Source organism: Schistocerca serialis, chromosome 8, assembly GCF_023864345.2.
Source record: "Schistocerca serialis cubense isolate TAMUIC-IGC-003099 chromosome 8, iqSchSeri2.2, whole genome shotgun sequence".
Taxonomy (NCBI): domain Eukaryota; kingdom Metazoa; phylum Arthropoda; class Insecta; order Orthoptera; family Acrididae; genus Schistocerca; species Schistocerca serialis.
Genome location: NC_064645.1, coordinates 347,889,316 through 347,913,098, shown reverse-complemented (window position 1 = coordinate 347,913,098; position 23,783 = coordinate 347,889,316). Strand labels below are relative to the sequence as shown.

At 39.3% G+C, this 23,783-nt stretch overlaps 1 protein-coding gene across 3 annotated transcripts in view; it reads left to right on the top strand.

The window, feature by feature from the left end:
• The window catches only part of LOC126416728 (mannosylglucosyl-3-phosphoglycerate phosphatase), a 220,328-nt gene that overhangs the window by 33,180 nt on the left and 163,365 nt on the right, over positions 1 to 23,783 (top strand). For all 3 annotated transcript variants that reach the window (XM_050084547.1, XM_050084548.1, XM_050084549.1), the window contains one exon: positions 174 to 260. In XM_050084547.1, coding sequence (XP_049940504.1) covers positions 174 to 260 — 87 coding nt within the window. The remainder of the gene's footprint in view (positions 1 to 173; positions 261 to 23,783) is intronic.

Genomic DNA, 23,783 nt, shown 5'->3' with positions numbered 1-23,783 from the left:
TCCCCTGGCCAATAATGCCACACGATCATTTCATTTTCATTGTTTCATATCAATCTACTGTCTTCCCATTAAGTAATATTTTTTTGTTTTTATTGTTATTCATAAATCTGACAAAATTTTGTACTTATGCAGTGTGGTAATGTTTACAAATTGTATAATGACTTTTCTTTCAGTGAGTTCCTTCACAAAAGGAGAGCAGATGGTTCCAGTCCTGAACGAGTGTGGCACACATTGTGCTGTATTTGGAAACCATGATTTTGGTAATTTAAATTAATGCTTGCTGAGATGCTAAATTTTACAGTACTAGTAGAACTTAGTGTAAAGCTACCTACCACAGGAGTAATTGTGAAGAAGATAATTTATTTAATTGATATTAACAGGAATGATAATTTACTGGTCTACAAACTTTTAAAGTTTTGGGAAGTTCATTGATTACACACAAACCCAAAGTTTGTACTAATCATATTGTGTTGTTCAAGCAATGTAAGTTTTTACACAAAACAAGTCGCATGAACACCGTAATCATTAAAAATTACTCAGTGAAGGAATGACTATTTTGAGCAGCAATGTCTCCAGCTTTTCACCTTGATAGTTCCTTGATAAATAAAATGTTATTTGTATAGTAGCCACATTAACTGTTGTTTTAGCTTTCCAGAATTATTTTCCACCATATTCATATTTGTAAAATGAAATTTGATTGCCCCAACTTGTCTCTTGGCCCTGGTATTATATGCAGAGCCTTTACTTTTATCTCTTTGGGGAAAAAATTATTACCAAAAGTTACCATGAGGGAAAGTACTAAGTGTCTGAAAGCAGCTTGGAATTAATAATCATTATGTTGAAACTGGAACATGTTCACTGTCATCTTTATGTTGATGTGTGTAATTCCCTTTGACTACTCTCTTTATCTACCTGTACTATATTTGGAAAGTTCATCTGAAGATAAAGAGATTGGGAGCAAATAAAACTGAATAAATGAATTTTAAAAAAATTATTAAAAAAGCAGTGGGGTGTTAATGTGAGCCGGTCAAAGGTACATTGCAAAGAAGCAACAGTTTTCTGAAAACAAAAACTGGAATTAATCTTGTTTAACATGTTGACCAACATGCGGCCATTGGTGGTCACAACAGAATCACATGCCTGACACCATAGGGCCGGTGGCAGCCACAGCAGAGCTTTATGCCTAACACTATGCGCCTGGCCTGGCAGTGAAACATCCGTAACTAAGCGTGCAGCAGTCAACATGTTCGTGTAAAATACCAACTGTAGATTTTTTTTCTGTTATTTTGATGGATGAAATGTGAGCAGAAACAAAATGAAACCACATGTCTGTCACATAAGAAGCAAATGATAAAACTGCAGTGGTGTTACCTCGCAGAAAGTTGTACTTTATGTAACAAGATAGGAAAAATCTTCTGTTTGTTGGGAGCCTCCGTGCTGACACCATGGAATTTTCATTTCCAGATAATATATTTTCCATAATTTATAGCAAATTTAAATATTAATAAGCTATATTCAATAAAATTAAGTTATACACAAATAAATCCAGAATACATGTGATGAAATTTGAGAATAGAACTTACTCTAAAATGATTGTGATGAGGATATGGAAGTACATGTGAAGAAGTAATGGGTCATGGGGATTCACTCCCATTATGGGCACAAGGCCATAGGCAAACAGTTCATTATCAACAGAAGTGTACAGTGTTTTACTTAACATTCTCGTCAGTCAGCGGCCAAAGAGAACAAAGTGGTTGAAACTGAAACTTCGCTGATTCCTCTGCCAAGAGACAAATACAAAATAAGTGAGAATGACAAGCTTAAACATTTATGTTCAAACCACCAAATGGTATTGTTTCGGGTACCTGAGGTATTAAAGATGGCTGTTCCATGTAGCTTATGATAGTTAAAATCTTCTCATAGGGAGCAGTCAAGTCCTTCAGCTAGAGCACAACTTCCCACAGGCAGAAACAGGAAAAGGGGGGAAAAGGAGAACATTGCCAGTAAGGATCCTGTGCATGTCTTAATGAAGATAAACCGGTTGACACTCCTATTCTGTGATGCTGTGCCTTCCATTAGAAAGATGATCTTAGTTACATGGCTGAATGTGAAATGGAAGAGTTTCTAAATGATGCACACAGTCCTTACACATCCTCTGCCCACTGATATACAGCTATCTGTGGTATCGATGCATGTATCTTTCAGTCACAATGTGAGTGATTTGTGTCTCTGTTTGAGGCCTGTGACTAAAACTGTAATAGAGTTAAGAATGGAGTGTACTTAACAAGACAAAAATGACAAGGTGGAGTTGTTCTGCAGCTATTGGAATGTAATGGAAATAGGCTGAGAGTTCACTGTTAGATCATTTTTATGCATTAGCAGCCATTCCAGAAGTATTGCAAAGTGGAATGTTGGGCTCAACCATTCAGCAGTGTCAGAACAAAATAGAAGTAGGCATGATAAAGTTATATACAGTAGTAAAGCAAGCAGAGTTCACAAGATTAATCCAAAGTGTATACCAAGACGGTACACAGTTCTTTGATTACCACACAGTTTGAAGAAGCAAGAGATATTGATGCTGCTAGATGAGAACATGAACCAGGTCATTTTAGACTGACCTTGCCTTTTTAAAAGCTTAATCTTGTCATGAGGCTAATGCCATTGGCCAGCTTCAGCTGGTGGTTGTGCCTTTGTTTGTACTTTGGTGAATGTGCCTTCTAGTGGGCATGTCCCCAAGATGCGGACGTGCGCTCATAATACCATGGTGGTGATAATGCAGTAGATATGGCATAACAAATACTTATTAAGCTGAATCTTCCTGGAAGATTAAAACTGTGTGCCAGACCAAGACTTTAATTTGGGACATTTGCCTTTTGTGGACAAGTCCTCTACAGACTGAGCTACTCAAGCACATTTCACGACCTGTCCTCACAACTTCTGCCGATATATCAGCACACACTGCACTGCAGAGAGAAAATTCATTCTAAATATTAAGCTATCTGAATACTTGATTTTCTTTTCCTCCTCCTCCCCCTCCTCCTCCTCCTCCTCCTCCTCTTCCCCCTCCATTTTGTTCGCTTCCCCCCTACCTTGTCATTTTCCCCTCATGGAGCCTTAGCTTTTCAGGCTTGTACCATAATCTGCCTTAGGACATAGTAACTGACATTGTCCTTACTTCAGATCTACACATTCAACAAAAGTTTGGGGTATTATAGAGTTTATTACAATGCATTCTTATAGTATGGGGTCTGTTCAAAAAATTCCAGAATTTTGTCCACAAAATTTTTCTACGCGTATCTTTTACTTATTGTCCATGGCCACCTTCAAAATACTCTCCTACGCAACTGACACACTGCTCCCAATGCCATTTCCACTTCTGGAAGCAGTCTTGGTATGCCTCTTGCTGGATTGCACAAAGCACTATCTGTGAGTTTTGTTTTATGTCCTCCACCATTGTAAATCTTCATCCTTTCAGTGGAATTTCCACCTTTGGAAATAAAAAAAGAGCCCACAAGAGCCAGGTCTGTAAAGTACAGAGGATGAGGCAGCATAGTGCTTTTGTTTTTTTGTGCAGTAGTCACACACCAATAGGGATGTATCTGCAGGTGTGTTATCATGATGCAAGAGCCATGAATTTTCTCACTGCATTTCAGGCTGTTTCCTTCTCACGTTTTCTTGCAGGCATCGCAACATGTCCTGATAATACCATTGCTTAGCTGTTTGTCCCTGTGGCACAGATCCATGATGAACTAATCCTTCAAAGTCAAAGAATACTATCAGCATGGCTTTGACATTTTACCTGACCTGATGAGCTTTTTTTGGAACCTTTCCTGACCAGTTGTGAAGATTGAAACTTGGTCTCATCATAACTATAGACCAACGTCTCATCACCAGCCATGATTCTCTTAAGGAACATCTCATTCCCTTTTGCGTGATCCAAAAGCTCTTCACAGGTTGGGAGGCGAAGCTCTTTCTGGTCTTGACTCATGAGCCATGGGACAAACTTTGCAGCAACATGATGCATTTCAAGATGCTGTTTCAGGATTTTTATGACATGATCCTGCTGAAATGCTACGTTCTTCTGCAATCTCTTGGACAGTCATTCTTTGATCGGTATGCATAATTTTATTGATATTCCTGGTGTGAGCATCGTCAGAAGATGTTGAAGGGCGTCCTGAACAAGGCTCATCTTTAACTTCCTTCCGGCCATTTTTAAACCATGTGAACCATTCACAACATTGAGTACAGCTTAAGCACTCATCACCATAGCTTTCTGCATCATTTGGTATGTCTCTGTAAAGGCTTTCTTGACTTTCATGCAAAATTTAATGGAGATTCGTTTCTCCTCGAACTCTGCCATCTCAAAATTTGCAAACTGTGTGACCCAGCATTCTACTCATTACAGCACTTAACAATAACTAACAGACATACAGCAATGAAACTTCCGCCAGTTACGCATTAAGCATAGGCGTGTGCAGGGATGAAAACTGCATTTTGCTCCAATGCATCATTGCTGCGAAATTACAAATGATCCGAAATTTTTTGAACATACCTCATACACCCATTCAGATTTTGTACAATACCATATTAACAAAATAAACATAATTCATTCTGAAAATAAGAACAATTTTGGTCAGCTACAAAAAATCATTACAAACCAAAGCAGGCTGTCTCCTAAGTGTACATCTTGAAAACAAAAATGGTGGAAATTTTTGTCTCATGGTGATAGTAGTGAATATATTCTCCCCACACACAGATGAGTTGCTGCACTCTGCAAGGCATGTTCTGGATGAGACGACAAGTATATCTTCTGGTATGAGGTCCCACTCCTCAAGGGCAGCTTCAGTGAAGTTCTGAGGATTGTCACGTAGATTTGGGTGTTGTGCAATAGTGTCCTTCAGCAGGTCTCATACATGCTCAATTGCATTCATGTTTGGGGACTGTGCTGGCCAATGCATTCAGTTGATGTTGCATCGTTCAAGATACTGAGACACTGCAAGAACACGGTGCGGTCTTGCATTGTCATCGATGAGGATGAAGCTGTCACCTACTTGATGTCTGTTGGGCCTTTCAATCATTTGTAGTACCTCTTGGAGGTATCGGAGATCAGTCAAATTGTTGTAGATGGGAATTAGAATGGTCTGCTGTCTCATCATTATTGCGGCCCAGAACATTGCACTTCCACCTGCAAATGAATGGACTTTCTGTGCGTATCAGAATTCCTGGTGTCGTCCAGCACTTCTCCAAACCTTTAACACATCTAGTGTCCAGTTGCAGTCCTGATCTCATCAGTATACTTGACATTACTCCATTCAATGTTGATGTGCAAGAGCCCAGGCCCTTCAATTGCATCAGTTCTGTTGGTTCACTGCAAAACTTCTCATTGGTCTTCTGGAATGAAGGCCACCCTGATGCCATCTTCTACAGACTGTTTGGTCTGAGATACGAATCCCTGTTGCCTAGGAAAAGTCATTTCCAATATTTCTGGAACTTGATCTCGGCCACATGCAAGCCGACAGTTGGAGGAAACAATCCTGCATTGGTTTTGTCATAAGAGGGTAACCACTGCAAGTTCTGTCATTCACATTTCCCATCTCTCTACTTTATCCACATCTTAAACACACCACTTTGAGTGGCTTGTAACTGATCAGTAATATTTTGCTGTGTACGACCTGTCGAAAGTAAAGCCACGATCCTGATTCTATCAAAATGTTACTGCAGTGCTAAACACAAACTGAACGAAGCTGTTGTTGATACTTGACTGGTTGCGGTGTGCCGCTGCGGCACTGGTATCTTTATGTGACTAGGAAATGGCAACAAAGCATGCCAGTAGTAAACACCGTCCAGTATATGGGCTGTAATTTGGTAGTGCATGAAGTGCCTATGTCAGTGAGATCTCTAGTATCATAGACTACATTTTAAGATAGTATTCCATACTTTTTTTTTAGCAGTGTATCTGTCTCAAACACTAGAGGTGTTACCCACTTCAGCACTGTTACAGTCATTCTTTCTCACTGAAAACCCTTTATCATGCTGTTCATGGTAGCACATTTCTATACTATAAGAAGACCACTTCTCAGTCTGGATCCACTTTTCATATACCAAGTGGTTGTAATTAAACTGTTGGTGTTCTGAGTGCTGCAGTGCAGGTTGTATGTACTGCAGGACACTGGAACATTGTAGGTATTCCATTAATTGGTGCGCTCATGGAGTACGCGAAAAAAAAGTTCCACTTTTTGCTACAAAGTGGAAATATGATGCTGTAAACAGTCAGAATATGATGTGCGCGCAGGAAAAGGGGATGAATGATGAAACACGTGATAATTATGGTTCTGGCATATTTATTAGGATATCGTCACAAATTTCAACACGTATTCAGTATGGTCTCCTTACTCGACAACTTGTTGCATGCATGACGTGGCATGGTCGACAGTTGCTTTCAGCATATCTGGTTAATCAGAATGATGTGTTGTACTATGCTGTCTTTCAGATAACGAAGAATCTGGATACGTCTCTGATAGACACAGTCTTTCAGACGTCCAGGGAGTCTGGAAGGCCACATGTCTTCAAATTGCCTAGATATGATGCAGTCATTACCAAAGGTTTCTTGAAACAAATGTGACCTGTGGTGTTGCCCCATCTTATATGTTAATAGTGTGCAGATACTGTTGTGCTCTTGGAAAGCTGGAGTCACATGTTGCACAAGGAGGTTGTTACAATGTGTAGATGTCACTGTACACGTGGCAGGCCTGTGAGATGTCATCTCCTTGAAGAGAAATGGACCGACATTGAAGGAGCTTGTGAGACCTCACCACTCAGTCACATAAGCTGAATACAATGGATGTTACTGCACATGTTGCCAATGGGCATCACTGTGGGGGTCCGGATGGGGGTTTGTCGGGGATGGCCAGCTTGTCCCACGCATCCCCCGATCGGACTATGACTGTGGCTGCCCGGGATACTGCCCACATTGAGGCTGATCCCTCACCTGTGGGTGGGAGGTCATCCCGAGGTGTGACAGGGGCGAAAGACATTCCGGAGGGCTGAACGGAAGGCCTCTCCAGTTTGTCTGATGAATCGGTTTCAGGCTCTCTCTCCGGCTGATGCTGATCTTTGGCCGGAGATGGCTGCTTGTCCTGTTCCAGAGGTTGCCCCTCAGTCTGCAAGATCCGGGCGGTCGCAGAGGGTGGGCTTACTGGTAGTTGGGAGCTCGAACGTCAGGCGCGTAATGGGGCCCCTTAGGGATATGACAGCAAGAGAGGGGAAGAAAACCCATGTGCACTCCATGTGCATACCGGGGGGAGTCATTCCAGATGTGGAAAGGGCCCTTCCGGATGCCATGAAGGGTACAGGGTGCACCCATCTGCAGGTGGTCGCTCATGTCGGCACCAATGATATGTGTCCCTAAGGATCGGAGGAAATCCTCTCTGGCTTCCGGCGGCTATCTGATTTGGTGAAGACTGCCAGTCTCACTAGCGGGATGAAAGCAGAGCTCACCATCTGCAGCATCGTCGACAGGACTGACTGCGGACCTTTGGTACAGAGCCGAGTGGAGGGTCTGAATCAGAGGCTGAGACAGTTCTGCGACGGTGTGGGCTGCAGATTCCTCGACTTGCACCATAGGGTGGTGGGGTTTCGGGTTCCGCTGGATAGGTCAGGAGTCCACTACACGCAGCAAGCGGCTACACGGGTAGCAGGGGTTGTGTGGCATGGACTGGGCGGTTTTTTAGGTTAGATGGCCTCGGGCAACAGCCTCAAAGGGTGCGGGGCAAAGTCAGGACGTGTGGGGACCAAGCAGCAATCAGTATTGTAATTGTAAACTGCCGAAGCTGCATTGGTAAAGTACCAGAACTTCAAGCGCTGATAGAAAGCACCAAAGCTGAAATCGTTATAGGTACAGAAAGCTGGCTGAAGCCAGAGATAAATTCAGCCGAAATTTTTATAAAGGCACAGACGGTGTTTAGAAAGGGTAGATTGCATGCAACCGGTGGTGGCGTGTTTATCACTGTTAGTAGTAGTTTATTCTGTAGTGAAGTAGAAGTGGATAGTTCCTGTGAAATATTATGGGTGGAGGTTACACTCAACAACCGAGTTAGGTTAATAATTGGCTCCTTTTACCGACCTCCCGACTCAGCAGCATTAGTGGCAGAACAACTGAGAGAAAATTTGGAATACATTTCACATAAATTTTCTCAGCATATTAGAGTCTTAGGTGGAGATTTCAATTTACCAGATATAGACTGGGACACTCAGATGTTTAGGACGGGTGGTAGGGACAGAGCATCGAGTGACATTATACTTAGTGCACTATCCGAAAATTACCTCGAGCAAGTAAACAGAGAACTGACTTGTGGAGATAACATCTTGGACCTACTGATAACAAACAGACCCGAACTTTTCGACTCTGTAAGTGCAGAACAGGGAATCAGTGATCATAAGGCCATTGCAGCATCCCTGAATATGGAAGTTAATAGGAATATAAAAAAAGGGAGGAAGGTTTATCTCTTTAGCAAGAGTAATAGAAGGCAGATTTCAGACTACCTAACAGATCAAAACAAAAATTTCTGTTCCGACACTGACAATGTTGAGTGTTTATGGAAAAAGTTTAAGGCAATTGTAAAATGCGTTTTAGACAGGTACGTGCCGAGTAAAACAGTGAGGGACGGGAAAAACCCACCGTGGTTCAACAACAAAGTTAGGAAACTACTGCGAAAGCAAAGAGAGCTTCACTCCAAGTTTAAACGCAGCCAAAACCTCTCAGACAAACAGAAGCTAAACAATGTCAAAGTTAGCGTAAGGAGGGCTATGCGTGAAGCGTTCAGTGAATTCGAAAGTAAAATTCTATGTACCGACTTGACAGAAAATCCTAGGAAGTTCTGGTCTTACATTAAATCAGTAAGTGGCTCGAAACAGCATATCCAGACACTCCGGGATGATGATGGCATTGAAACAGAGGATGACACGCGTAAAGCTGAAATACTAAACACCTTTTTCCAAAGCTGTTTCACAGAGGAAGACCGCACTGCAGTTCCTTCTCTAAATCCTCGCACGAACGAAAAAATGGCTGACATCAAAATAAGTGTCCAAGGAGTAGAAAAGCAACTGGAATCACTCAACAGAGGAAAGTCCACTGGACCTGACGGGATACCAATTCGATTCTACACAGAGTACGCGAAAGAACTTGCTCCCCTTCTAACCGCCGTGTACCGCAAGTCTCTAGAGGAACGGAAGGTTCCAAATGATTGGAAAAGAGCACAGGTAGTCCCAGTCTTCAAGAAGGGTCGTCGAGCAGATGCGCAAAACTATAGACCTATATCTCTGACGTCGATCTATTGTAGAATTGTAGAACATGTTTTTTGCTCGAGTATCAAAACCCAGAATCTACTCTGTAGGAATCAACATGGATTCCAGATACAGCAGTCGTGTGAGACCCAACTTGCTTTATTTGTTCATGAGACCCAGAAAATATTAGATACAGGCTCCCGGGTAGATGCTATTTTCCTTGACTTCTGAAGGCGTTCGATACAGTTCCGCACTGTCGCCTGATAAACAAAGTAAGAGCCTACGGAATATCAGACCAGCTGTGTGGCTGGATTGCAGAGTTTTTAGCAAACAGGACACAGCATGTTGTTATCAATGGAAAGACATCTACAGACGTTAAAGTAACCTCTGGAGTGCCACAGGGGAGTGTTATGAGACCATTGCTTTTCACAATATATATAAATGACCTAGTAGATAGTGTTGGAAGTTCCATGCGGCTTTTCGCGGATGATGCTGTAGTATACAGAGAAGTTGCAGCATTAGAAAATTGTAGCGAAATGCAGGAAGATCTGCAGCGGATAGGCACTTGGTGCAGGGAGTGGCAACTGACTCTTAACATAGACAAATGTAATGTATTGTGAATACATAGAAAGAAGGATCCTATATTGTATGATTATATGATAGCGGAACAAACACTGGTAGCAGTTACTTCTGTAAAATATCTGGGAGTATGCGTGCAGAACGATTTGAAGTGGAATGATCATATAAAATTAATTGTTGGTAAGGCGGGTACCAGGTTGAGATTCATTGGGAGAGTCCTTAGAAAATGTAGTCCATTGACAAAGGAGGTGGCTTACAAAACACTCATTCGACCTATACTTGAGTATTGCCCATCAGTGTGGGATCCGTACCAGATCGGGTTGACGGAGGAGATAGAGAAGATCCAAAGAAGAGTGGCACGTTTCGTCACAGGGTTATTTGGTAACCGTGATAGCATTATGGAGATGTTTAGCAAACTCAAGTGGCAGACTCTGCAAGAGAGGTGCTCTGCATCGCGGTGTAGCTTGCTCGCCAGGTTTCGAGAGGGTGTGTTTCTGGATGAGGTATCGAATATATTGCTTCCCCCTACTTATACCTCCTGAGGAGATTACGAATGTAAAATTAGAGAGATTAGAGCGCGCACGGAGGCTTTCAAACAGTCGTTCTTCCCGCGAACCATACGCGGCTGGAACAGAAAAGGGAGGTAATGACAGTGGCACATAAAGTGCCCTCTGCCACACTCCGTTGGGTGGCTTGCAGAGTATAAATGTAGATGTAGATGTAGCAGAGTAGATCCCCTTATGTGACAGTTCTGGGCATTCATGGCACTATGCAGAGTAAAATGTCCTTCGTCTGTCCAATGAACATTCCCTGAGCACGTCATCCATTTCCATACTTGCCAGAAAAGAGAAGGGCAAAGTCACAGTGTTGTAGCCTATCTTGGGGCTTCATTTGGTGCACTTTCTGAATCTTGTAGGGACACTATTGTAAAATATGCTGCAAAATCTTTTGAAGTATTGACCACGGGAGACAGTTCCCATGACGCAGCTTGAACACTAGCTGCAGAGTTTGCAGCATGCGCTGCCCAGTCAGCTACAACTACAGCAGATTCATCAACAACTACTTCTCTCTGCACTACCTAATTCAACTATTGCTTCAAGTTTCTTGATTTTATTCTTAATCCATTAATTGACATGGGGCCTCTTCACAACTGTTTGTGTTGGAAATATTCTTGCTATGCAGTGCTGCTATTGTTGCCATTCTGATAAAACAACCAGCTTAACCGTATGCACCAACAGTCACTGCACAGAGGAAATCAGCATGCATCACCAAGCAACAAACAGCATACTGATGTCAAAATAGGAAACATTTTACATTTTGACTGTGTACAGAAGCATATGTCCACCTGGTGTCAGAAAGTGAAATTATTGTTTTTTTTCTGAATAATCTGCTAATGCACTGATTAATGAACATACTTTAAATATTTCAGCACCCTGATATGTATAAAGTCTGCACTCACAACACTGTCAGTGTAATTATGACCACCCAATACAACTGTCACGTGAAAGAACTCTGCCAAGTTGGATTTGCTACAATGCTGCCAAAACACTCCATTGAGGTAGTTAAGTATGAATGCAAAGATGCCAGCCATGCTAAGGAGTTACATGCTACCTTGTTTCTCAGAGACAGAGAAAGGTCTACTCTGTAAAATGTATCATTGCTAATTGCCACAATACCAAAGCAGTATACAGAAATGTTGTTCACTCAGATGATTATTTTTCTGCATTATGGCTACCATGAACAAGTATATACTTTTCTATTATAGAGGAGGATCAGACATGACTTTGGTTTTATCTATACACAACATGTTGAGAGTTTGTATTTTCCCACCTCCGCGTTGCAAATGTTTTGACTTTTGAGTGAAATGCCCAGTCGATGTGCTGTTGTTTTCACGTCAATTCTAGTTTCTACCAACAGTGAGAGTTGTTTAGTTCTCGGGGTGATGTAAAATTCCTGGATTCGTCTTGTCGCTGTGCAGCCTATGAAAAGGATCGCGGAAGACTCCCAAATAAATTCCAAAGTACAGTGCAGTTTTAACACCAATATATTTCCAGGACTCTGGTGTCTGAGCCTGGTGAACTGTACCGGTTACATCACATGTACCCAAAGTTGACATCAAATGACACAGAGTTCACAACAATCAACAAACAAGTGAGCCTACAATACATTTGCTCGCAACCCTAGCCAAAAAACGAGTGCTCCAAGGTGCCTGCGTGACCTCTATTTATACTTTTGTTAACAATTACCTACAATGAAATTTACAATTTTATGTAAAATCAAAATTAAAAGTTAAATCGAATATGAGACACACATTGCTGGAAATTTACAATCACAGTGCTGAACAAGGTGAACCTATTTTCAACTTGGTTATGAGTTAATATAACATTTTCTGACTAATTATGTTACAGGTAACAATTACATTTCTAAATTTGTTTATAACAAATCAACTAGTGCCTGAATTTTAGTGCTAACATATATCGGAGATTCAATTAACGTGCTTTATTTATATGTTCTATTTAAATTGTTGTAGTAATTTTATAATGATAGGTTTACTGGTATATCCTGACCATGTGCTACATTTCTTTCGATTAGTTACAGTATTAATTTCACATTTATATTGTGTTTTTCACATAAGAATAATGTTAATCAGCAAAGCATCGTTTTTGAATTATATGTATACTGAAATAGTGGTTATTTTTGTGTGTAATTTGGAAACAGGTCATTTTACAATCAGGCAATTAGGACTGGTGTTTATCTTTAATGCTCTCCGAGGGGTTCTGATCGGTAGCAATGAGATACAGTAATATTTCAATACCCCCCGAAGAGATTTGCCTAGCCTGATAGATGAAACTCTTCTCACAGAAATATTAGTGCGATTGATGTGATACAATACTAGTTGGACAAACAAACACAAACTGCATATATCTTAAAAGGTACAAAATTGTATCATGAAACTTTACATATAGATAAATTTTCCAAATAGCTACAAGCATATACATCAAGGAAACAAGAATTGGAAATATGAGATTACAAAGAAATTTCCAAACTTTTACAAAATCAATATTTACATCAAATTTTCTGAATGAATGTTTTTCCGAAACTATCACTTCTAGAGCGTCCTTGTTTTTGTCACTTCTAGAGTGTCCATTAATTTTCCCTCCTTCAAACACTCAGACACAACTCAGCTAACAAATCACAAATTTGATTGGATCGATTATGTTGCACTTTTAAAGTTTCCATATGACATGTTCTAGAATAATATTATCATATAAAAGACAGAAGAATAAAATTTATCATAACAGTTTGCAATACCATAAAATATTTTACAAATCTTATCAAACATGAATATTCAAAATTATATTTGTATATTTATATTGTGACAGTATAGAAACTGTTCATTTATATCCAATCCGGATTGTTGTCACAAGTATCTGAATATACTATGTATAGTCAATATTTCTGGGCTTTGTACATCAAATGCAATAACGTTTCAAAATGTTTACCAGACATCCAGAAAGTCAGATCAAATTAACACTGCGAAACAGCTTCAAGATTTTATAAATTGTGACAAAATAAGTATTACGCCAATAAAATTCCTGAAAGTGGCAAGATACACTTAAGCAAGTGAAAATGTAATTGTGCTATAGTTAGCAACCTTGCAGTAAGAAGATTCTGTAAAAAAAATGCAGAACCTTGTCACATGAAATCTTATATTTCATTTCGTCAAAGTCCTCAGTTTGTCTATTAAAGTTGTCATTTCCTACCCCTCAATACCAAACTAGTCTCCAGATTGTGTCTTGCGAGATGTGAGTAGTGTAAAATAATAGTTTTTCAATGTGATTTGTGTGCTATGCATTGTCATAGTTGTTCAGAATAACTCTCAAGTTTAATTTCACATCAGCATTTCCTTCAATCAAAATGTATAAGAGTTCTACTTCATGCGATTCAAATGATTCATTAGTTCCGTTATGTGTGACTGCACATCACAATCCTCTCAATTAAATGAATCATCAAAACCATTAAGAAATGAGGGTTGAATACCACCAACCACCTCAGCAGCATTGCATATCATGTAACCTAAACCTATCACCATCATCATCATCATCATCATCCAAATACCCCTGCGAAAATGCAATATTAAATCAAACCATCTTCCATCAATAAACCGTAAACATCAATTCATGTGAATCAGAAACAGGAATGAGTCGGCAACCTCAAATCCTTAATACAAATGCAAATCACATCACTTACCTTATTTCAAGACAATCCTCAACAATTCATATCAATTTCAACATCTCTCTCGTGTGTACATAGCTTAGTGAAACATGTATATAGTATATCATGGTGATAATCCCTTCTCAACAGCATAAATCACTTCAACCCTTTCATAAATCATAAAGTCTTTCAACATCTCATGTGGTCTTATATATAGTAACACATTAATTCAGTTGTCAATCGTATAACAGTATGAGAAGCAGAACATAGTAATTTCTTCCTTGTGGATAACCTATATAAGATAGAAACAGTGAAAAGATGTATATAGTTGTTCTTAACTGCACAAATGTACCATAAAATCTTTGAGTATGCATTAATAAGCTTAGTGTATCTTCACACAATCCACCTTTCATTTCTGCATAAGCTGATATAAATACAGTATGGTCTGTTGTCTGTAAAGATGTGTAACTGTTCCTCACTAGAAAATACATATTGGTTTTTCCTGGCAAATCATAGTCCTCACATATCAGTAATAGTCACAATCGGTAGGATGTAAATGTCAAATTATCAATACATCTGATGATGCAGATTACTCAATCAAAACAAAATGTATCTTATACTACAAATTAAATCACATGAAAATACCTTACATAACAAATATAAGGAAACATAGGTACAAAAAATTAACGTATATATTGTCGGAAGTTTGTGTGTCAGAAAGGTATCGTAGAATGTGGCATCAGTGTTTTCGAGAAGAAAATGTCACATTAGCTGGGGCACCTTGCATAAGCCACACGCATAGTACTCAAAGATTGTGTACCCACCTGAGGGATTGCAATTATTGCACATAAGGTTTCAACTTAGTGACATTTCTTAAATCAAGTAGCTTTTTTGATTTGGGATAGATAAGTCGGTAGGCGTTTGGCTGTGGTTTTTCATAAACTTCAAATGGACCAATGTAAATATCGAAAAATTTCTTGATCTCTCTATTGATCGCCTTGGATTTCTCATAACTTTTGGTTAAGACTAGATCACCTACATTGTACTGTGTAAACTTTCCTTTTGAATCATGTTTAAGCTTTCTCTTGGCAAAGTGTGTTTCAAAATTATTCTTTACTATTTCCATTCTTTTGTCCGGTGTTAACTCATTACAGACAGGGAAATTAATCAATTCATACAAGATGTTTGGTGGGTGTTTGTTGAAATGGACTTCATAAGGCGTAAAGCCAGTTGTTGTATGTTGTAAGGTGTTCAAAACATCTTCAAAATCACATATCTAACTTGACTAATTTGTATGATCTTTAGAGCAGTAAGTTCTACAAAGCCTGCCCATTTCACGCATATAGCGCTCAGTTGTATTACAAGATGGAGAATAAACAGAAATAAGGACGTGCTTAATGTCTTCATCTTTCATGAAATCTTTCCAAACATTAGATGTAAATTGGCTCCCATTGTCTGAAAGAATGGCTTTTGGTTTTCCAATCTGTGTGAAGTAATCATTACAGAAACAGTTTAAGATTTTCCTGTTTGTTGCCTTCTTTAGTGGATACAATTTCACTAGTTTAGTGAATAAGTCTACAACTACAAACAAATATGTATAACCCTCTTTAGTTCTCGGCAATTGGCCAAACAAATCAATTCCTATCAGTTCCAATTTGCCTTTTGGCACAATACCTTGTAAATAACCTTGGTATTTCTGATTTGTGACTTTTAATCTTTGACACCGATCACATTTTGTATAACCTGTCTTACTCTTCTAAACATATTATTAAAATAGACATTTTCCTTAAGTTTGTCAGTGCATTTCATGATTCCACAGTGTCCATAGCTCTCATGTGTGTACTTAATTAAAACATCAACACATTGTCTAGGCCAACAAACCTTCCAGATGTCAGAGTCAGTTTTATGTCTCCTGAATAAAATACCTTTAAAGTTTTGATAATACATGCCAACCTTTTCATAACCCTCTTTACCAATAAGGCTTTTCACAAGTTTCAAATCATCATCCTGGTTCTGGTATCTCCTAAGCTGACTGCAAATGTTAGTAATTTCCTCTTCACCCTTAATCCCTCCCATGTACATTATTTTAAACACTTTGTTATCCAATAGTTCTTCTTCCTGACCACCCCCCACAGGTAATCAAGACAAAGCATCAGCAATTATATTCTGATCCCCTTTTATATACTGAATGCTATAATCAAATTGTTGTAAAAATATGGCCCACCTAGTTAATCTACTATTGAAAAGTTTACAGTCTTGAATATAACATAGAGGTTTGTGATCCGTGAAAACTATGACTTTATGGCTTGCTAGATAGTTCCTGTATTTAGTGAAACCCCATACAATGGCAAGTAGTTCCTTCTCAGTCACTGTGTAATTACGTTCATGTTTCTGCAGACCTCGGCTGGCAAAACTGATTGAAAGATGTTCTATTTTTCCATCAATTTCCTTCTGTTGAAACAAATGTACACCCAATCCGTAATCTGAACTTTCTGTCATTAGGCAAAATGGTAGTGAAAGGTCAGGTCTGTGGAGTAATTGACTGTTATTTAGTTGTTGTTTGATCTCATCGAATGCTGCATGACACTGATCTGTCCATTCCCATATGGTGTTCTTTTTTAATAGCTCTCTCAAACACGGTGCATTTAAAGCTTGGGTGCTGACATACTTACGATAAAAATTACATAGACCATAAAAAGACTTCAGCTGTTTCTTGTTCTTTGGACATGGAAACTGGACAATTGCAGAAATTTTATCACTGTCATGTATAATGCCTTCTCTGTTAATTATATGGCCTCAAAACGTCAAGTCTGATACTCCAAATTTGCATTTACTTAATTTAAGGGCCATACCGCCTTGTCTGAACTTATTGGCTAATTTGTACAAAGTATTAAGGTGTTCCTCCCAAGTTTTGCTGGTTATTAATATATCATCCACATAAATAATTAGTTTAGATAGTAGTTCACTTCCAATCACATGATCCAAAGCTTGAATAAACTCGGCTACAGACACATTCAGCCCAAACGGAACAACACAATAATAAAAACATTTACCATTATATAAAAAGCCTGTGTACTGCCTTGAATCCTGTGTTAATGTGATTTGATGAAAACCTGAGGTCAAATCCAGGCTAGAAAAATATTTTGTGTCATTGAATTTGTACGAGAGTTCCTCCATGGATTCAGGATGATCTGTTTCTCTTTCTATAAACTTACTCAGGTGACGTGAATCCAATACCAGCCTAACACCACCATCCTTTTTTGAAATACAGACCATCGGGCTGTTATATGGACTGTGACTTCTCTCTATTACTCTCCATTTTTGCGTTTTCTGGAGTTCCCTCTCCACTTCTTTCCTTTTACAGGTGGGTACCCCATAAGGCTTAATGAAAAAGGGTTCGTGTGGCTTTAACTTCAAATGACATTCATAATCTTTGACCCTACCAGGTTGATCACAAAAAATGTTACAGTTTTCCCAGAGAAAATTTTCTAATTCCTGCTTTTCAGACTCAGTCAAGTCATTTGCTTCTTTTACCTTTTCTGATATGGTTAGGGAGTAACTATCATCAACCAAATTGTGGTTATTGTGATCCCTATTTTCCTCTTCCTCCATGTAATGGCTACACTCTGGATAAACTATTTCCCTAATATGGTTACTACTGCTTGTACTTGAATTTAACAGGGTCGCTACTTTTCCTTGAATACTGGTCTTTGGTTGAGTGAACAGTAATTCTGAATTTTGCCAATCAAAACTCACCTTTGCTTTAACTATCCAGTCCATCCCTAAAATCATTTGCTCATTGAGATCTGGAATAACTAAACAACCATGTTCAAAATTAACATTGCCAACAGAAAGTGTAATTAAAGCTTGTTTATTTATTAACTTACTAAACTTGCCAGTGGCACCTTTAATCCGTACACCTGTGATTGGAAATTTGATGTAACTTGCAGTGTCTTTTATCCTGTTCCTCAACTTGTCTGAGATACTACTAATGGGACTGCCAGTGTCAATCAAACAAAGTCCTGACCAATTGTTAATGCTTATTTCTACGTAAGGACTACCTAAGGTAATGTTTGGGTCACTATTCACATTCTCTGCCAACAAGTCACTTTCTAATTCAGTTGTATTGATGTTGTTACATACTTCTTCACTACAGGTTTCAATGTTGGAATCAACACAAGATTGAGTGTCATTATGACTGGAATCAAATACACATGAGACAGATACCTTACTTTAACTAGACTTAAAATTATCTTTCATGGATGGATCTGATTATTTTCTAAACAAACGTCATTTTCACTGATAATAGATTCCAAAATCTTCTCACCTATCAACTTAGCTTGTTCTTTCTTATTAGTAGATTTACTTAAGATTTCTTTTATACAAATTGGTACCAATACATTGCTTGCACTCTTAATATCTTCACATGAACCAACTTCGAATTCAGAGTTACTTTCAGCTGCAACACCATTATCAATAACTTCAACATAAATAATGCCATCTAATTCCTCTTGTGTACATATATCATCAGATACATCGTCCTTCACAACACTATCTTTATCACAATCATCAAAATAACCTGTGGGTAGTGCCTCTGCATGCACATCTGCCTTAACTACTAAGTGTTCAACATCTGAAGTTACACTACTGAATTCGCTACCTGTTTCATTATCAGAGTCAGGTATTATTTCCTCATTTTGGCTACCAATTTCTACTAATATAGATACCCCATTATCCTTACCTTCATCAGAAAACAAGCTAGTGATACCATACATATAATAAGTTCTGTCTACATCAGGTGTTAATGTGTCATCAATTAATGCTAAGTCATGTTCATTAAGTTTAAACTGTGGTCCTACTTGAGTATGTGCATTATTCAATTCACTCAACATGTGATCCCAAAAGTTTTGCTTATAACTAGTATCATCTAAGTAGTAGTCCCTATTTACATTACATTTATGATTGCTTTTACGTTTCCGTCTCTTTAACCTCCTATCTGCCTGGTTTGTGCCATAACTATTCATCTCAAATTGACAGGCTCCCAACGAGGTGGTTACCTGTTTCCCTGGTTGGAATTGCTGTTGTGAAACTGGTTACTGTTTCTCTGTTCTTGATGGTTTTTCGTGTCTGTTGTAACTACTGTTTTGGTTACCATGCCAGTTATTATTTCTGTGTCCATTATATTGTTGTGACCCCCCATTCCTATTGTGAGTGTTTCTGAGGTTTTGATTGTACTGTCTGTCATCATTCTGCCATGCATGGTCAATTTTGTCTGACGTAAAAATTCGTCAACACTGTTATCTGGCCTATATACAAGTCCCCACTGAAAACGGTGTGGTAGGCGCCATTTCAGTGCGTCAATCTGTATCAGTTCGTCCAAAGGTTTGCTCAAATGTGACAATGTCTTTAATTTTTTTCACAAAATTCTCGCATGCTAATTGCAAGACCTGTGTGATATTTGCTACCGTTAAGAAATTCAGATTTTATTCTTGCCTGTTTGTTTTCCGACCAAAACTTTGCCGAGAATTGGCGTTCAAAATCAGCAAAAGCCGTAGTATTTGTATTAATGTTTTGGTTCACCCATGTAAGGGCTTCACCATCCAAAAAACGTTTCGCAAATTTAACTTTAGCAGACTCTGGCATGTTAGGTTGGAAACTGTCTTTGCACTGATGCACAAAGTCTACTGGATGCAATTTCACATCACCTGGGTAACATTTTAAACTAATATTGTTACAACTATGCACAAACATCTGGTTTGAATCAAAACTGGACATTATATTATTTTGCAGTTTTGAAACTTCAGAGCTGACTGATTGCAGTTCTATTGTTACACTTTCTACTTTCTTGTCAATACGAGATATCTTATCAGAAACTACTTCAGAATTTAATTTCAATCTTTCCCCTACCAATTCTTTTTCTGAAACAATGAGTTCCTGCAACATTTTTAACTCGTCTTTTCGGTTCACTAATTCATTTAAAACGACTACTTCCATGTTTTTGACACGTTCGTTAACTAATTCAATGCTTTTGTTTGTTTCTTTAAATTCAGAGATTGTGAAAGCCTCCAGTCAACTTTGGTTTCTACCCTTTCTATGTCACATGCAACAATTTGTACTTTGGTATTTGTTGCGATTTTTTCTTCTCTCAATGATTTCAAATTTTGGTCCAGCTTTTCTGTGACCTCTTTAATGTTGCTACCTAATTGGTTATTTTGAGTTACCAATTATTCTAGTTTGTTATTCAACAATTGAGATATCTGATCAATTAAATTTGGTTGCTGATTTGCTCCCAAAAAACCATGAAAAGGCGAACAACTACTGCTCACGGAATTTGCTTCACTGTTTAAGTGTACATTTGGAGTTGAAGCATGAAATTGACGGCCTGACCGCGTGGTCATGCCTATTTGATTTAAATGAGTTTCGCTCATTTTGATCTAAGTGCCTAGACACTAGACAAAACACTTTCCTGCCTATCAGGTGAAATTGTCACACGCACACAATGAAAGAAAAACAGAATTAAAAGGGGTACTTATCTGATTCATTCGCGATGTCATTCCAGAATATCACTTTTGCTCCTGGCGACGTCCGTGGCGCAGTCTGCAACGTACGAGATTATGGTTCCTGCCTCTTGTACATGGAATTCTTGCGAGTCGTGCTCTGCTCAGTCTTCCATTTGATCCCAGCTCCTCCACCACATTGAGATGTTTGTATTTTCCCACCTCCGCGTTGCAAAAGTTTTGACTTTTGAGTGAAATGCCCAGTCGATGTGCTGTTGTTTTCACGTCAATTCTAGTTTCTACCAACAGTGAGAGTTGTTTAGTTCTCGGGGTGTTGTAAAATTCCTGGATTCGTCTTGTCGCTTTGCAGCCTATGAAAAGGATTGCAGTAGACTCCCAAATAAATTCCAAAGTACAGTGCAGTTTTAACACCAATATATTTCCAGGACTCTGGTGTCTGAGCCTGGTGAACTGTACCGGTTACATCACATGTACCCAAAGTTGACGTCAGACGACACAGAGTTCACAACAATCAACAAACGAGCGAGCCTACAATACATTTGCTCACAACCCTAGCCAAAAAACGAGTGCTCCAAGGCGCCAGCGTGACCTCTATTTATACTTTTGTTAACAATTACCTACAATGAAAATTACAATTTTAGGTAAAATCACAATTAAAAGTTAAACCGAATATGAGACACACATTGCTAAAAATTTACAGTCACAGTGCTGAACAAGGTGAACCTATTTTCAACTTAGTTATGAGTTAATATAACATTTTCTGACTAATTATGTTACAGGTAACAATTACATTTCTAAATTTGTTTATAACAAATCAACTAGTGCCTGAATTTTAGTGCTAACATATATCGGAGATTCAATTAACGTGCTTTATTTATATGTTCCATTTAAATTGTTGTAGTAATTTTATAATGATAGGTTTACTGGTACATCCTGACCATGTGCTACATTTCTTTCGATTAGTTACAGTATTAATTTCACATTTATATTGTGTTTTTCACATAAGAACAATGTTAATCAGCAAAGCATCGTTTTTGAATTATATGTATACTGAAATAGTGGTTATTTTTGTGTGTAATTTGGAAACAGGTCACTTTACAATCAGGCAATTAGGACTGGTGTTTATCTTTAATGCTCTCCGAGGGGTTCTGATCGGTAGCAATGAGATACAGTAATATTTCAATGTTTTTCATATGGAAACTGAATTTGGAATTGTCTGTGTTATAAGATGCATTTTCTGCTCTACTTTATTTGTTTACAACGGACGCTGGTAGTCCCAATTCTATAGCGGTCACTAATCCACACTGGTTCCAAATTCTGGAAGGCTCACCATCAGTTATGTGACATGCTCTTACTGAATGAAACAGAAAAACAAATGGAAAAATTAAATTAGATATACATTGTCAAACAATAATGAAATTTTACTGGCTGCAATGACCTTAAAGTACTTCAGTATTTTATGTGATCTTAGATGCCTAGAGAAAAAATATTTATGTAGGTGTTAAGAAACGGATTCATGAGGCTAGAAATGAGAAATTGTAGATTATGACAATTTATTTAAGAAGAGTACTATTGCAAGAACAAACACGATTTATGGACTATAGTATTTTATAGAGCAGCACGTAGGGCACAATGAAGTACAGGTTGTGCAGAGCACTGAACACCTTCACTGGACGAAAGTAATACAGGTTACAGAATAGGCCAATCACTCATTTGAGATCGCTTAAATAATACTGTTTCTTTGGTGGCTCACCAGAGCACAACAGGGTCCGAGCCAAGGGGCCTCTATAACCGGCCTCTGACTGTATGGACATGCCATCTTGAAATAGTGTGTGTCATGAGTGAAGATACATCACTCCTCCTTTCTAGGGGGCGGGAAAACCACATACATATGCACAGAAATATATATGGTACAGAAAAAATGCAAGGTACAGAAATGACACATTGGTATCAAAAAAGCAATGGTACCATAAAGAAAGCACTTATCTCACAAGGCACTGAGATTACAAGTCATGGGAAACACCTATGACGACACTGACATCTGTGCCATTCACCAATGACAGCGGCTGATTCAGCATGTGGTGGGCAGTCTCTGGCAAGTAGGGACAGAAGTGATGAGGGGGTGGGTTGGCATGCCGTCTCCCCACTCGTAAGAGGCCATAGGGCAGGACGAGGGTTGGCATCTCCATAGTGACATCCTCATTGAGACTGGCGCTCGATGTTGGCGGTGTCAACAGGGACGTCAGAGACGATGGCCGCACAGGACTCAGCAACGGGGCCGGCGGTGGCTGCGGCATCAGGTGCAGCGGGGCTGCACCAGCAACAGCAGTCAAGGGGTGGGGCAGACAGTGATCTGCCAGGCAGCGACCCCCACTGCGGTGTGAATCGGACCATCTGCAACACAGGAACAGACATTGACGACAAGGGCAGGGGTGGGGGAGGCAGTGGGCCTATTGGGACAGACCGTACCATGTATGGCCACAGCTGGTCAGAGTGACAGGACATCTGCCTGTCAGGAGTGCAAATGACACACAGGCACCAGCTCTTATGATGCTCGATGGTGGCAGAACCCAGTTCGGCCGGCAGCCGAAACCGTGAGCCCAGGCAGACATATAAAGCCGGAAGAATCACAGAGCTGGCAACGTTGGTGGACGCAGTGTTGGATTTAGCAGGTGAAGGAGGGTCTGTGGTTAGTATCAATACAACAGCTCCACTGGGTGCTTGTCCCTCTTTGGAGTGTAACTCCAAAAATGCCCTAAAGCAGCTTCAGGGGATCTGCCCGATACATATTTCCACATCCAAGTTTTAAAAGTTTGAACCATGCGTTTGGCCTCACCATTAGATTGAGGATGAAATGAGGGAGCTGTGAGATGGCAAACATCACTAGCCTAAAAAAAAGATGCAAATTCTCGAGAAACAAAGTGGTGGTCATTATTTGTAACCATCGTATATGGAAATCCCTCTTTTTTAATTGCAAAAATCTTAGACATGGCCGAAGTATTGGCCGCTGCGGATGTGGATGGATGACGTGCCACGTAGGGAAACTTCGAACAGGCATCCACTACAATTAGACAAAACTGATTTAGGAAGGGACCAGGTAAATTGACATGTAGATGCTCCAATGGACACTGCAGCATCAGCCAGGGTAAAAAAAAAAACACCCACGGGGATGCTGGCTGCTGAGCACAG